At 38.0% G+C, this 15042-nt stretch overlaps 1 protein-coding gene across 1 annotated transcript in view; it reads right to left on the bottom strand.

The window, feature by feature from the left end:
- The window catches only part of LOC104616610 (calcium-dependent secretion activator 2-like), a 23066-nt gene extending 11296 nt beyond the window's left edge, over window positions 1-11770 (bottom strand). Inside the window, exon 1 of the mRNA XM_010281668.1 lies at window positions 11672-11770. Coding sequence (XP_010279970.1) covers window positions 11672-11770 — 99 coding nt within the window. The remainder of the gene's footprint in view (window positions 1-11671) is intronic.
- Between the last annotated feature and the right edge of the window lie 3272 nt (window positions 11771-15042).

Here is a 15042-nt window from a genome sequence, read left to right as displayed (position 1 = left end):
CCCTACACTGGAAATCAGATGTTTAAAAACCCTTGATCTGGAAAATGCAAATGCTCAAATCGGTATTAACTCCAATATGAAAAAACTCTATTTATGTCTGCTCCCCATTTTGCTTCAGTTCCTTCCCACATTTTCATTCAAGAACCTGTCCAAAAGTCCCCCCGTTGCCGTATCACTCATTTCTGGTATAATGCTCCCAAGCCCCGTGTTCTCTCACGTGCTCCTACTTGGCACAGAGCCCCTGACACATACCTCTTCCACCCCACCAGTGTCTTACGCTTCTAATGCTTGGCACCACTTATCAAGGCACCTTCCTGGAAACATCTCAGGCTTTCATCCAGCTTCCATGCTTTGCTTCTTCCTCTAGGCCTGAAATGCTAAGCCAAGTTTTGAACTTTGGCTTGGGAATGTGCAAAAATGTTCACAGCCTAAATTACAGCTACATGTACCGGGAAAGGAAAAGTGAGAAACCACATCCTACTGTCTGCTTCAACACTCATACCTCTTGTGATACAGGGATCAGGACCAAGATTTCTTTAGCTTGGTCATTTCAAATTACAAACTCTGTTTGGGTACAAACCGCATCTTTACTTTTATTATTTTTCTTCCGCCCTTCTTTTTTTCTTTTTTTTTGTGTGTGTATGTGATTGTAGCAGATTTCTTAACTTGCCTCTTGCACCCTTGCTTGGCCGGGGAAGAAAGGTTTTCTTCCTTCCAGCGGGACTCTTCCTTTGGTTTTCTTCTGCCTTTTTTGTGCCATTACTCCAACGAACCTCTCGGAGAGCTCAAGAAACATTTTGTTTTTCTTAAGAATGACTAATTGATGAAACAAACACTTTAGTCTCTAGTCAGTCTCTTCCCTGCCCATTTGAATGAAGGATTCCCACTGTTGCTCCCAAAGCAATCAGGAGAAAAGAGAAAGGAGCTTAACAGAAAGAGGAACCCAGCAGGACTCATGATGATGAAAAAGGGATGAGATATTTTGGTGATACAAGGAAAGAAATTAGACAGACTAGTTTTCAGAAATCAGTAATGAGAAAAGAAGAGAGAACGGGGCTCATTAAGCATCTTTGAAACTTCTAGGCAAAAAGGATGTTGCTCTCAGATGACAACATCTAATGTATGAAAAGGTTGCCTTTTAGGAAGAAAGTAAATTTTTCGTATTTTAGGCTTATAATTAGAAGCTGGTTAGTTGCTATGAATCTGCTGCCAATTCACAAATAAATACGCACTTTTAATACAAAAGATACAGTACTCATCTCTCCCTGCATTGTATACTAGATTGCTAAACAGCAATTTACAATATTTATGCTACTTTGTAATGTTTGTGACCTTCATTTTTTTTCTGGCTTCTTCACATATGGTAGATGCACTGGGAAACTGGAAGTTTGCAAAATTAGACGTGCACAACTTCCTTCCATATCTAGACATATGTAATGTTGCTGTTCTGATTTTACACACTAACATAATCCTCACGACTGTGAGAGACTAACAGCACAAACAGCTTCCCTACTCCACTCCGGGTACGCAGTGCGTCTGTGAACAGTACTTCCATAGGTTATTCTGGTGCTAAAACTCTCCGGAGCAAATGCTGTCAGTCTTGCTACGCTGCGTGTTGTGTTGCAATTTGGGTCTATCTGCAAACATCCTCCAAGGCACAGAATGGGGAACATCACTTGAGTGACCTTGAAATGAAAGCCAGCTTGGATCCTCAAAATAAACAAATGAACATAATGCGAAATGACCAAGTTGTTACTCATTATAACACTAGCCTCTTGCTATCAGGCTCTAGTTTTACAAAGCCTACGAACGCACTTAGCTGCACAAATGCCAAGCGCTCCTCCTAAGCGCATGCGTAACGTTAGTGAGGTTACAGGTCCAGGTTCACTCTGCCTGTAAGGCAAGTAACTGAGATACCTATGTCTGCTTTTGCCCAGTCATCCTGGACTCCCCAGGGACTCCCTGGAGTGAGGCATCGGCAAAGGGGAGGTGGCAGAGTCTTCCTGTGAGGTGCAGCTCTCCCTTAAAGGGTGTACATTCTTAATCTCTGCACCATCTACCCAAAGTGAGGTGGACCTAAGTTGGGCCAAAGTCTGTGTTGTGACTTTTACACTCACAGTAGTAGCTCTTGTCCCAAAGTCTTCTATTTAGACGCCCTGCTCCAGGTGGAATGAGGTCAAGTACAGATTTTAATTAGAGTATTTAAAACATTCTGGGTTCCTCTGGGCGAATATTTACAGGCAGTTCATTTCTTTCCACCTCAACAATCTTGACTCGTCATCCGCTTACTCTGTACGTTATTGTAGTGGCATAGGACAGGGCTGGATGCAGCTGTGAAGTTGAGAGGGAGTTGCACAGTGGTGTAGCCACTCCTCTCCCACGCCGCATCGACTGGGTAACACACTGAGCAGCGCTACTGTGGAGCAGAGGTCCAGCCTCCTGCCCCCCTCTTGCTTCTCTCCTCCCCTCATCTCTCTGGAGAAAGGGTCCTTGGACTGGGCAGGTGCCTGGTTTGCTCCTTTCCATCTTGGACCCTCCTGCCTGTGTGCACTCTTTCAGCTATGCAGATTTTACAGCTGCGTTGCCTTTTTTTTTTTTTTGAGCTGATTTTTGTATTAATTATTTGTACTGTTTTTCTTGCACATTGTACACGCATTTAGTACAGTGTGAGTACAAAGGACAGTCAATGCTGTGTAAATTAAGAAAATATACGATGAAACACTTGAAAATTATTTAAAGGAAATCTTCTCTATCTAGGTCAACACTTTTGCAAATTTAAATCGGCACTAGAGCTTCAGTTCCCCGTGATCAAACACGTTAAGAAGCAATTTCCAATGATGAATCACTGATTTTGTCAGAGCACTCTGCAGCATCCTCACCTGGTACTATTTTGATTTACAACCTAGCAACCTCTTGCTGTTACTCCAGATTCATTATAGTAAAACTAGATTATTCTTATGCTTCCTGGTACTATTCTTCTTGTTACATGATCAACAATGTGGTCATGTGTCTATTTGCGAACACTTACACAGAGTTTTGCTTGATTTTCCTTTTTAAACTAAGCTTGACCCAGGTGAAATGCAAGTATAAATATCAAACGCACAAGTAAGGTTTGAGAAACCACAAGGTTCTCCTGCTGTTTATACGTGTGTGAATTACAGTACATCAAGAAATCAATATTCTCTAGATGGTGCTTCTGCCTGGCACTTCATGGTGAACGAACATTAGATAAGACAATATAAATGGTACAATCCTTATTGATTTCTCTTGACTGCGTAGAATGTGAAAGCTGCAGCCACAGTTAACACTTACTGACAGACTCATCTAAAGTTTCAGTGCTATTTTATATTTTTATAGTTGTCCACGCTCAATTGATTCCATTAAGTTGCTAGACACATTTCAAGGCATCTAGATAAGAAAAAAAAATGCAGTGCCTGGAATGAGACGCTGCTACTTTGTGCCTTGCAGGATAAAAAGGTTAAAGGACTAAATAGTGCCTGGATGTTGGAAGGCGTTCTCTTTTATTTGATAGAATTGTTATTGTTTTTAGTGAATGGATACTGTGAGTGATGGATAGGTGCATTTAACTAAGTTAAATAAATGAACGAACAGTATAGACCAGAAATGTCTACAGGGAAATTGTACTGGAAGCTCCCAATGTTATAGCCCCTCCCCAAACAAACAAGCAAAAAACCCTCGTAGTTTTACCCCAATTGATAAAATTCCCTCAGAAGAAAAAACAGATTGGCTTTAAATTCTTGCGGGTTTTTTGGGTTTTGTTGGGGTTTTTTTTGCATGTCTTCCTCTTTTGACTCATGATGCACATTCTAAATTGCCTTTTTATAGCAATTTATACATTGTTCTTTTTTTCAAAAAAAGTGAGCTTCTCACACAAGTCAGGGAAATTAGGGGATAGGACAGCACAAGGAATTCTGAGTATCAGGATATGAGATTTAGTGCCCTGAAAAATAATTCTCTATTTCCCTTTTAAACCCAAAGAGCTCTTTTAGCAAGATAGCAGAATATCTGTTTTATAGTTTCTTACTCTCCCACTGGGAAGATTTAAATAATATGATTGAATTAGTGGGAAAAAGGTGGCAGACACCCATTCCATGAATACTAAATGCAGACTGGACTATGGGATACCTAATGTCTTGAGGAAACCCCTTTTGTATCTTTTTGGGCTGCTTGATACCCAGCAAGATGGAAATTCAGAAATTAAAAATGGCATAAAAAATGAAGAAGTGTGGAAACGTATCATATCAAAACCAGCCATTTTGTTACGGTTTCCTCTCGAGAAAACATTCTCAGCTACAGTGTAAAACAGCTTACAAATTGCTGAATATTCTGATCCTGAAGCAGCAAACTCTGAAGCACATGCTTCGCTTTAAGTGTTGTTGTCCTATTGATTTCAACAGTACTGAGCTTTGCTGGATTCATAGCAGCATAATCAGCACCCTCCAGGAGTAGGAACTCCTTTTCTCAGCATATTCCAGAAAAAAAGATCAAAGAAAATGTACATACTATATGAAATCAGATGGAGGTTACGTTTTTCAGCTTTCAAATGAACTGTTTAACTTTTATAGAGATTTCTATCCAAAAACTGTGGTGAATCTGCCTGAAAACATCAAGAATAATTTAGTGAACTTTGAAAATACTTTGAACAGTAAATTTGCAAGATACTGCTTTCATTTTGCAGGATAGTTTCATATATTTGAGCATGTTAATATAATATACTTTTTCAGTCCACATTTGGTGACACTGCCTCCAGTTTTCTCAAAAATTCTTTCTTTTACCAAAAAAGACAGGACAAACTGTTTTAAAATGACAGGAATGTCTTTAGATCAAGAGAAAACTGCACAGTGGTTCTCATATCAAGAGCTTTCTATTTTCCCTATAAAATATTAGGCATAATTAAAGATGAGTTAAGACTTCGGTGAAAATCTAAAGAGCATCGGCAAATCTGAGCACTGCTCAGCTTTTCAATTGCTTTTCTACTTCTCAGTTCTTTTAAATGGTTTTCTATGGCAGGAACATTTTTCTTAATTAGTCACAGCTAATTAGTGTTCTGGCATAGACAAGTAATCAGAAATGTCAGAGCTGCAAGGCTACATCTCCCTAATCCTTTGATAATAATTTAGCCTCCTGGGAGGGCCTCAAGCTGCGGTAAGTAGTGGCTGACAATAAGGCAAAATTAGGTGGGCAGCAGACCATTAGGATAGAAAAATAAAAAGCACTACCAAATCCTGCTGAGCACCATCAGGCAACTAACTACACTGCCAGATGAGGTGCCTGTTTAAGCCTGTGTTGTTAATTAGCTGATTCTACCAGACCTGCCACATATGCCCAGGTGCATCATGCAAAGATGTGTATTTCTGGGTTTGCGCCAAAGAACAATTTTGCACTGTGATCAAATTTCAAGAATCTGAGCAAGAAGCCCACATATTTCTTGAAGATTATTCTGAGCTATCAAAGAAATAAGAACATCAACAAGCTACACTCCATTTTTGTTGAGTCTCTAAGTAATTAGGCACGGTCCTCTCATGTTTCTCACAGGTTAATACAAACACAGCTTTTGATTCAAATGTGGACTTTAACCAGTTCTACCTAGTCTCAACTTGCTGAAGTTGCCTTGGCATATAATCTAGATCAAAAAGCAGACCTTTTGTCAAATCACACACTTGCAAGTAATTACATAACACTGAAAGTGAAGATTACTTATTAAAATGAACGTGACAGGAAGCAAATTGAGAACAAGAAAAAAAATCACAAATGAAGTTTTCTAGAAAAACATTGTTGAATACTAAATACTACAGTAATGGTGCTTTTGAGGTAGACATGGACAGAACAAGGAGTTGGTACTACAGAAAACTCACATTTAAAGTAAGCGTCCCTCTTAGCTGTGTAACACCAGCTGAAGATTAAGTCACTTGCCAGGGAGAAGCATTTTCACATTTTCAACACATTTTTGTAAAAGGTCAGAAAACTCATGGAAATGATGTAACTGAATAAAGCATTTCCTAAAAATGTACTTGCAGATAGGACGGCTAACAGAAATGAATCAGATGAGTACTTCATATCTCCATTTAGGCATAGAATGAAGTACATGACATAGTAATCTTTGGAGAATAATTACTACCTCAAATAAACTCAAGTACATCATTGAACTTAAATCATCCATCTCTGCTACTAATGGAAAAGGAAAATAATGGTTGTGATACCGGAACACTACTAGCATTTAAGTCACATTCCAAACAAAATACAAGCACTTTTTTGACAAAAAAAAAAGAGTATCACATTCCATCTGAACTTTTGAAATACAAAAGCCAAAAGCAGTTACGTAAATCTGGAGCGCTTAAGCATTTATACTACTCGTAAAGACGTTCAGTCTTTCTGTGCCCCAAAGAAAGTTGTATGAGTTCCTTGCCATTAACAACCCTGACGCTGCTTGTTGAATCGTTACCCCTGCGCGAGGCCACGACCCCGAGGACGTTCTCCTAACAGGAGCAGTCCCCGTGAAGTCAACAGGACTACTCAGTCACACCACACCAGTTTAACACCCGTAAGAGATGCATGATCAGGGCCAAAGCCAACATCTGCTAACAGGTGCCATCTTGTAGAAGATGATAGCAAAGGGACCTGTTTGCCAGTGCCGACCTTTCCAGGAAGCGCACTCTGACTACATGATTGTGTTTATGGTAGACTTGTGCACAGGTTTCCCAGAAATTAGAGCCTAAAAAAATTAAAAAACCTTGAAGTTGTATCCACGATAGAACAGCGATGTGTTAGAACTGTTCTCTTAAATCATTCCTTACTTCTCAAAGCAGCAATCAATTATTACATAAAGATTTCATTACATATATGGTCTTAATAGAACTAGAATTGTACATCTGTTTACACTGTAAGTTTTTCACAATGGACTCAACACAAATATAACCTATAATATGATGGTTTTAATAGCAAATAAATCAGGATTATTTTGAAGGGAAAACATTTGCAACAAAATTTTTTCTGTGTTCAGCCAAGAATATCCATATTTCACATGCAATTAGCAGGTACAAGAAGGTGAGAATTCACCCAAGTGGCACTTAGGAACTTTGGCTTACTACGGAAAGTAAGTATTGCATCGATGTTTTACACAGTGTTTTACGCAAAATGACTTATCTTTTTTAAGCTGGTTTGTCAGCAAAATCCAGTTTTGTTTTAAAGGAAACAGTTTTTAATTTGTAAGTCTAATGTCATTTAAAATGCTCAAGAACAGCGAGACATATTAGTCCCATCTTAAAAATGCAGGTAGAAACGCTATTCTAAGTCTAGTCAATGATGCTAACCTGGCATATTTATGGATACAGCACTGCTTTATTGACGTCAAGAGTATAACTCGCATTAATTTTGATAGTGTGGAACCAGACCCCATGGGAATTTTATAGTTGGATATTTTTTACATCTGTTACTTTTGTGATCAGATACACAGCACTGTTCTTTGACAGGCTGCACAAATGTTTGTACAGCATCCATCAAGCAGATTATCATTATAAATATGAGGGGCCTTATTAATAAGTAATATTTAAGATTTATTCTAGGTTTGTGTAATTCTATTTAATTATTTATTTTTCCCATTCACCAACTGCTACTCTTACAGTCTTTTGCTCAAAATAAGTATTTTTCAAACACTGGTTAAAAAAAATAATTAAAGCACAAATTTATTTTGAAAACATTTTACTAAACTATTTAAAAAAAAAAGAGTTATTGGTCTAAGTGATTACACTTTAAAAAAGTGTCAGGGGGCGATGCTTTTAATCATAACTAAAAACTGTAATAATGAAACAAACACAGGAGTGTCTGTCTTCATGATTTAGTTGTTATACATTGAATCTACCTGAGTCACTGCAGCACTACTGGTCAAAAAGAGTTTGCTTTATTTGAATTTATTAGAGAAACCTGTCCCAGTGTAACTTCATTGTCTTAGTTTATTTCAGTGGAGTATGGGACTGGAAGGAATCACATGGATCATTCACTGAATTAAGCCTATGGAAATCATGAATGTGGAGCAGTCATTTAGCCCAGAGCTACCGCAGACCAGCCACATGTACAACGCATTACAAAACCTTTCTAGTGCCCTTTAAGATTTGTTTGTTTGTTTTTAACACCACAAACAAGCAAGCAAGCAAACAAGCAAAACCCCTCGACTATAAGCAGCTACAGCATGAGAGCAGGAGACGGATACCCTGAGTTCCTGCGACAGGAAGGAATTAGATAAGATAAAATTCCCAGCTGATCGTAGGAGGAAGACCATGTCCCACACCGCAAAGGAAGACAAAAAGTCCTAAGTGTCTCTGACAAACTGACCAAGCCAAAGCTCTTTGTGACTCCAAATCTGGTGATTTAATGTTTAGAACAAGGCGGCACATGCTGACCTGGGAGAGACCAGTGCTACCTGGAGCCCCAAGCCGTATTGTTCTGCATGCTGTCTGTCCTCCTTCCGGAGGGGGTGAAGAACGAAATGTACCCAGAAGCAAAGTTATTTAGAAAAAAGGAAAGAAAAAAATAACCACCCTGGTTCTGCTGCATGATCAGCAGAGGTACTGAGGCATAGCATTTAAACGGTTTAAAACCGGGGCAGAAAAACTAGCAGCCCAGCCTTCTTTCAAAGCCCCCTGGAGGTTTGAGCCTCTCTCATATGTAAGGATTCGTATCAGAAGCTTAAATTCAATTCTCCTGATTTTGCACGTTTTGTATAGTATGGCAGTGCTTTCCCAGGCTTATCAAGCACCATAAAACAATGTACATTTTTTGTCTCACTAGTTTGAGACTTCTCAGGTAGACAGAAAGTTTTCCAACTTCTGGCCTTAGCATACTGTGACCCACTGGCACACATTTCTACTTGTATCAATACTATTCTTAAACGATTTTCTTTGAGATGTACATTACTTCAATATGATAGACATCCTGTTCTCTTGGTCATTGTAATAGCTCTTAGTATATAGCAGCCCTGAATCAAGTCAATGAAGTCTGTACATAGTTTGTAATTATACATTTTTTTAAATTAAAATAGCATCCAAGACCTGATCTTGTCTATATTTATAACTAAGACTTCTAGTATACAGAACAGTCTGGGGTTTTTTTGGTTATTCCGGATAAGGTGTTTCCCTGGCTGAAGCACAGACGTGCACTTTTCCTATTTCACTTGGCTGATAATTTCTTATCTGATACAAATACTATGCATTTTAAGGGGAAATCAACAGTGATCTACAGTTGTAGCAAGTTGAATGGCTTGAAGTATATTTACATAAAAGCTTTAACATTTTTTTTTCTACTATTGAAATATAACTTGATAGACTTGAATTTATAAACATTACCTAGGTTTTATTATATCACTAATTAAAAAAACCCTTCAAACAATCATGAGTAAAATCTTGCTCAGTCATACTGTTCTAAATCTCAGGAAAGGTGAGTTAACACAGTGAGATGCCTTTGTTTTAAATTTCTGCATGCTATGAGCTTACAGATTTGTTAGTGCATTTATCTGATTCTGTCCAGCTGGTTATATCTCCTAGTGCGATGTCATGTAGAAATGTGATATCACCATAAATAAAGAAAAATAAAGATACAAATAGATACTCGATACACAGAATACTTACCATGTGCATCTTTTTTCCTTCCTTGCAGCTACAAGCATTGGCCATGACAGCATATGATGCATACTACCGAGTAAAAGGGGACACGAATGGTTTTGCGTCTCAAAGACAAGTGCTATGTCATGGCTTGCATCCACACAGATGTTTTCTTGGGCTGAAATGCTTGATTGCTGAAATGAAACTTGGAGGAGGTCCTTGTCCATGACAACTCAATTGTACTGAGGCTCTGTCATTGGGCCAGTGCTAGCTGGCCTAACCCAAAATCATGCCAGGAACCACGCTGATGACTTAATGGTATGGATGATCACTCCCTAGTTCTCACGCCTGTGCCGGTCCAGTTTACTGCTATGGACATAGCCTAAGGCTTCGTCCAATCCCACTACATCAGCAAAGTCAATGTGGTCTTTCCAGTGAGAGTTAGCCATGGCCTTAGGAACGTAATTTTATCAACATTCAGAAAATTACAACATAAGCAAAAATAACCCCAAAGAAAAACAAAAAATAGAAACTTGAAAATGAAACATATGCTTGCAGATTCAGTGCAAAAGCAAACTGAAGCAGAAGTTGCTAATACGGTTTTAATACTTTGTGAAGGTGCCAGCTGGATGGATGATAATTTTTCTACCCCTGCAGGGCATCAAAGCTTTTATAAAATCATTCTTTTCACACATATTAGCACTTAGCTTATTAAAACAGATGATACTTTTTTTGTAAAGCTGCCTGGGAGTGTCTGGAAATGCAAAATCTGAGAGATAAGTCTCATTTTGACCACCCAGTCTAACAAACAACAAACACTGACATGACATACCATGGCTGAGCGTCTATGTTATGGGACCTTCTGCAACTGCCACAACTGTAGTGTCACAGTAAAGGCTGTGAATTGCTGTTATGAAAACATTTGCTGTAACTTGCATAATTAAATGAAACTGCCAGCAAAGCTTTCTAAAATACTTAGGAGATGACACACAAATAAATACATTTCAAAGTGTGTATTATGTTCCAGAATTTGTTTTGTAATGAACTGCACTGCACAGTGCCAGAGATGACTTCTTCCTCTGTTCAAATTCCTGCATAATTATAAGTGACTGACATAATTGTCCTGTATATTGATCCGAGTTTATAATAAAATAACTTCTAATTTAATTTTATTTTACATGTGTAATACATTGAATTTATACAAAAGATACAATTTCACCTGCCTACAGCTTCTCAGAATGGGTGGTCAGAGCTTGAACGAGCAGAAATATGCCCAAGAGTGTTGCTAGTGGCCTTATAGGAGAGCCTTGCATGTGGAAAATTTTGGTAGGGTAGGCAATTGTTTCTAACAAAAAAAGGAGGAATCAGGGCAAAGGAATGAGTGGAGGGAGGCTGCAGAAGCCAGTGTAGAAGTGAGGGAAATCATTGTGAAGATACAGGCTGGCTAGCAATGTGCGGGTCTATGAGGATGAGCAAGAGAATTATTCTGAATTTGCAGAAGCGGGATCAAAATTTTGGAAACAAGCATGACAATTCAATAAATATTTGGTCAACTTTAAGATCTTACAAGGCTTAAATTAAAAATACCATAAAACAAAACTCTAAAAGTCACTCCATGAAAGTACCAGTCAAATCTGTAGATGCACCTGGCATAACTGGCCTCTTTCTGTATAAGAGCAGGAAGTGATATGTACAAGTTCTTTATTTACGGAAATTAACTCCGCACTGGAGTCCACAAGCCACACCAATCCAATTTTTTCCATTAACACATTCAAAATCAAAAGATGGAATAAAATTGGACTACTCACAATGGAAAGATGACTATTTCAAGTAATAACCTTCTACCAATTTTATTTATGCCTTCTAGCACTTAAAATTTTCGTGCAGAAAATGTTTAAAGAAAGGTGACCCTTGATAGCTGAAGATTATAAATAAAAAGCAAAAGCAAAAATGATCAACAGGGAAGAAATCTGAATGGCTTGCTGAATATCATCAAAATGCAGCTTCTCCATTCTGATGTAGTGATACTAGCAAGTTTTGCAAGGGTAGGTACTTACATCAAATAACTTCTCTATGTACATTTCCTCATTGACCTTTTCTCGAAGGATATCCTGGTTTTGTCGAACAAACATAATGTAGGTATCTGCTAGATCCATCCCTGGTTTCTGGGGAGACATAAAGCAAGGGGAGAAAGTAGTGGGAAGGGAAGGAGACAGACCACTCAACAACTGAGACTCATAAGAAGTTATACTTAATTGTAATGAAAACTGAAATTATGTTACAATGCTCCTATAGGTATAAACTGTATTTACTAAATCTGCTGTGAATTCTGGGTTGGTTACCAAGTTCAGGAGGGTTCACTATTAATAAAGCTCTCAGTGTTATAATTTCTGAATGCTTTGAGTCATAAATCTATGCTACCACATGTAACAGAATGAAGTCTTGGCTCCAGTAACGTCAATGGCAAACTTGGACATTTTCCCCTTTGTCGTTAGTGAGGCTTCCATAGCTACTCCACCCTCAAGGTCCAGATCCTGCCATCATATTCAGAAAATGGTTAAAAAAAAGCATTCAGTTCCTTTTGCATTGCCTCAGATTTGTTGCAATTTGCTTCCAGTGTACAACTGAATTTTGTGTTTGAGGTTAGCTTCTACTAATTCTGATTCAAACTAAGCTCAAGCATTTCCCTGAGAGCAACGGCACAAAAAGGCTGCTGTGAGAGCAGGCCTGTAGCCCCATTTTTCTGAAACTGTTGCACTTGCATCATCAGCTCAGAGGATGACTAGGGAAGGAGCAAGGGCTGAAATGTTTCCCCTCTTGTACTGGTCAATGTTGCTCTGTACGAACAGCAGACTAGGTGTAATTTTCATCCGGCACTCCCAAACGCGGGACAGGCTAGGTATGCCGCACATACGTGGTACCACGTCAGGCCAGGCAGCGTGGCTGCTGAAACTGCTCTCTCCTGCTCAGCTGGGACTTCTGGACCTCTGTAGCCATAAAATGTTGTTCGACGCTAAAGCCCCCGAGAGCCTGCAATGTCCCCTTTCCTGGCAGTGTATGCAGAGATGGTCAGGAGTTCACCTTTCTCTAACAGGAACCAAAAATGAACATAAACACTTTGGAAAGTCTTTTGTAAATGCCCTCTGTGTGAGCAAGTTTGTAAAAGTATCACTTGCTCCCAAATAATAGTTTTTAAAGTTCATGGCATGCAAAAGAAGGCTAAGTTTCATAATACTTTACATTAATCCTTAGCACAAAACTATTTATAAAAGATTCAGATTTGGCTAAGACTGACTCTGTACAGAATAATTAACAGCTCTAGGGAAGGAGGATGAAAGCAGCTATACCCATTCCCTGAATGCCCAGGCATAAGTCACCTCTATTGCTCAGAAGCTGTTATTGTCTGAAAACAGCATATGTACAAAGCTGTAAAATGTTTAGCATATTTTAAAGGCCTGTATGTATTATAAACATGCTCATATAGTTAAAATATTTACATATGATTTTATATTAAGGCTTCCTTTCCAGTCTACAAGCAGATCACTTTTAATTTTTCTCATTCCTTATTATCATGTATGTAATGTATTATAACGTACATACACAGATCTGAGCACAAAAGGGAAGAGAAGATCCAGCATGCCCAAACCAATACCTGTCCAGAACTGCCATTACAGTAACAGGATGAGAGCATTCTCCCCTCAAAACTGCAGTGAGGGAAACCTCCTGGATCATGAGCTTCATCTCTTTTCTCCTGCATCTACCACAGATATAGGAATATGACCCCAAATAAGATTTTCATTTATAGATGTGCATCAGTGGCAGTTTCATTTCTTAAAACTAACAGTTAAATGTGGAATGATGGCCTGGTTTAACACTCCCAGCATCTCCAAAATTCACACTGAAAAACTGAAATGTCTCCTGCACATTTAGATTGGTCATTCCAGAGGCAACAAAAGCTCATTTCAAAAACTTAACACATACATACAGGCCTATATGAAACTCTTAAGAGGAAAGCAGGACCATTTATATTTACACCTGAGTTACACGCCTTGATCCTAAACATGAAAATAAAAATCTAAGATTACAATAGATAAAACAGTTTTCGGTTGGAAAACCTGCTTCACAGAAATCAATAAATTTCCTTCATAAAAATGTGCCTTCATTAAAATGTGACAGAAATGTTTTTAAAGTAAACTAAATGACAAAGTGAAGGAGATTTAAAGCAAAAAATTCCATATCTTACCTTAGTATACTTGTTCGTAGTGGTACAAAAGAATACAACCAGTGGTGAAACCTCATGTACTTTCTAAAATTTGATGGCAATTTATAGGAATTGGACTAGTTTTATCTTGGAGGGACAATGGGAAAATATTTTGAAATCTCCAGGGGCAGGTGAAGGAGATAATCTAACAAATGAAAGGCTCATTATAGTTCTTGGAGATATATATTCAAATATATAAATCTTCCACTGAATGCTAAAACCTAATAATTCTCCGACTCATGCAACTTCTTCTTTTACGAAGTTCAATAAAAAATGTTCATCTTGCAGACAACTCAAGCTAGAAAAATACCATTTCCCATCAGCATTAACTTATCTTTGAGCTGTTTACCTAGTCTTGAAGCTGTGACATATGGGAATTTCACACCTAGTGAATATATTTTCATGTGGCTTGTGGTGCAGGAGCGTAATCATTAAAAGAATATACACAAGTAAGAGTAACTGCAACAGCTGTTGACATTTACCAATTAGAATTACAGTTCTTTAAAACACTTCATTCTTCTTTAATGTGTGCAGGATAATTATCTTTGAAATTGCTGTGGCAAAAAAATTAATTTTCCTTTCAAACAGTGTCTGCCTACAGTAGAAGTATGTCTGGGTAAGGAAGATTATAAAGATTCCAACAGTACGACTCTCTGTTTTAAAACCTCACCAGAATCACTGCAAGTTAGTCATTGTTGCTCATGGTGGGTAAAACACACATTAAACATTGAATGAAGGAACAGCGTAACAAATACTTCATTATCTCTCCACATTGCATGCATTTAATTTATTTGTTTCTCTAAACATGTGAAAGAAGAAGAAAAGCTATCGTAAGCATCAAAACAGGCTTAGTGCTATATATTTTATGTTTTAACTTTTTTTAATAGGGATTACGTATTAGACTGGAACCTCTGATTACATGATCCTGTATTGCTCTATTTTGGATTATTAAACTTCAGGAAAAAAAAAGCAGGTTAATGGAGAATTAAAAAAAACAAACAACAATTAAGTAATTAGATGTACCTTAAAAGATAAACAAATATAAACTGAGATATATTTTAAGTAACTGTCACAGTGGGCATTTCATTACTAATATCAGACAGACTTAAGCAACTCAGTCTCCACTTCTATGCCCAAAACAAAAAATTCTGCTCCTCTGAATCTCTG

This window comes from Phaethon lepturus, unplaced genomic scaffold (assembly GCF_000687285.1).
Source record: "Phaethon lepturus isolate BGI_N335 unplaced genomic scaffold, ASM68728v1 scaffold37812, whole genome shotgun sequence".
Classification (NCBI taxonomy): domain Eukaryota; kingdom Metazoa; phylum Chordata; class Aves; order Phaethontiformes; family Phaethontidae; genus Phaethon; species Phaethon lepturus.
This window is presented reverse-complemented; position numbering and strand designations above follow the sequence as displayed.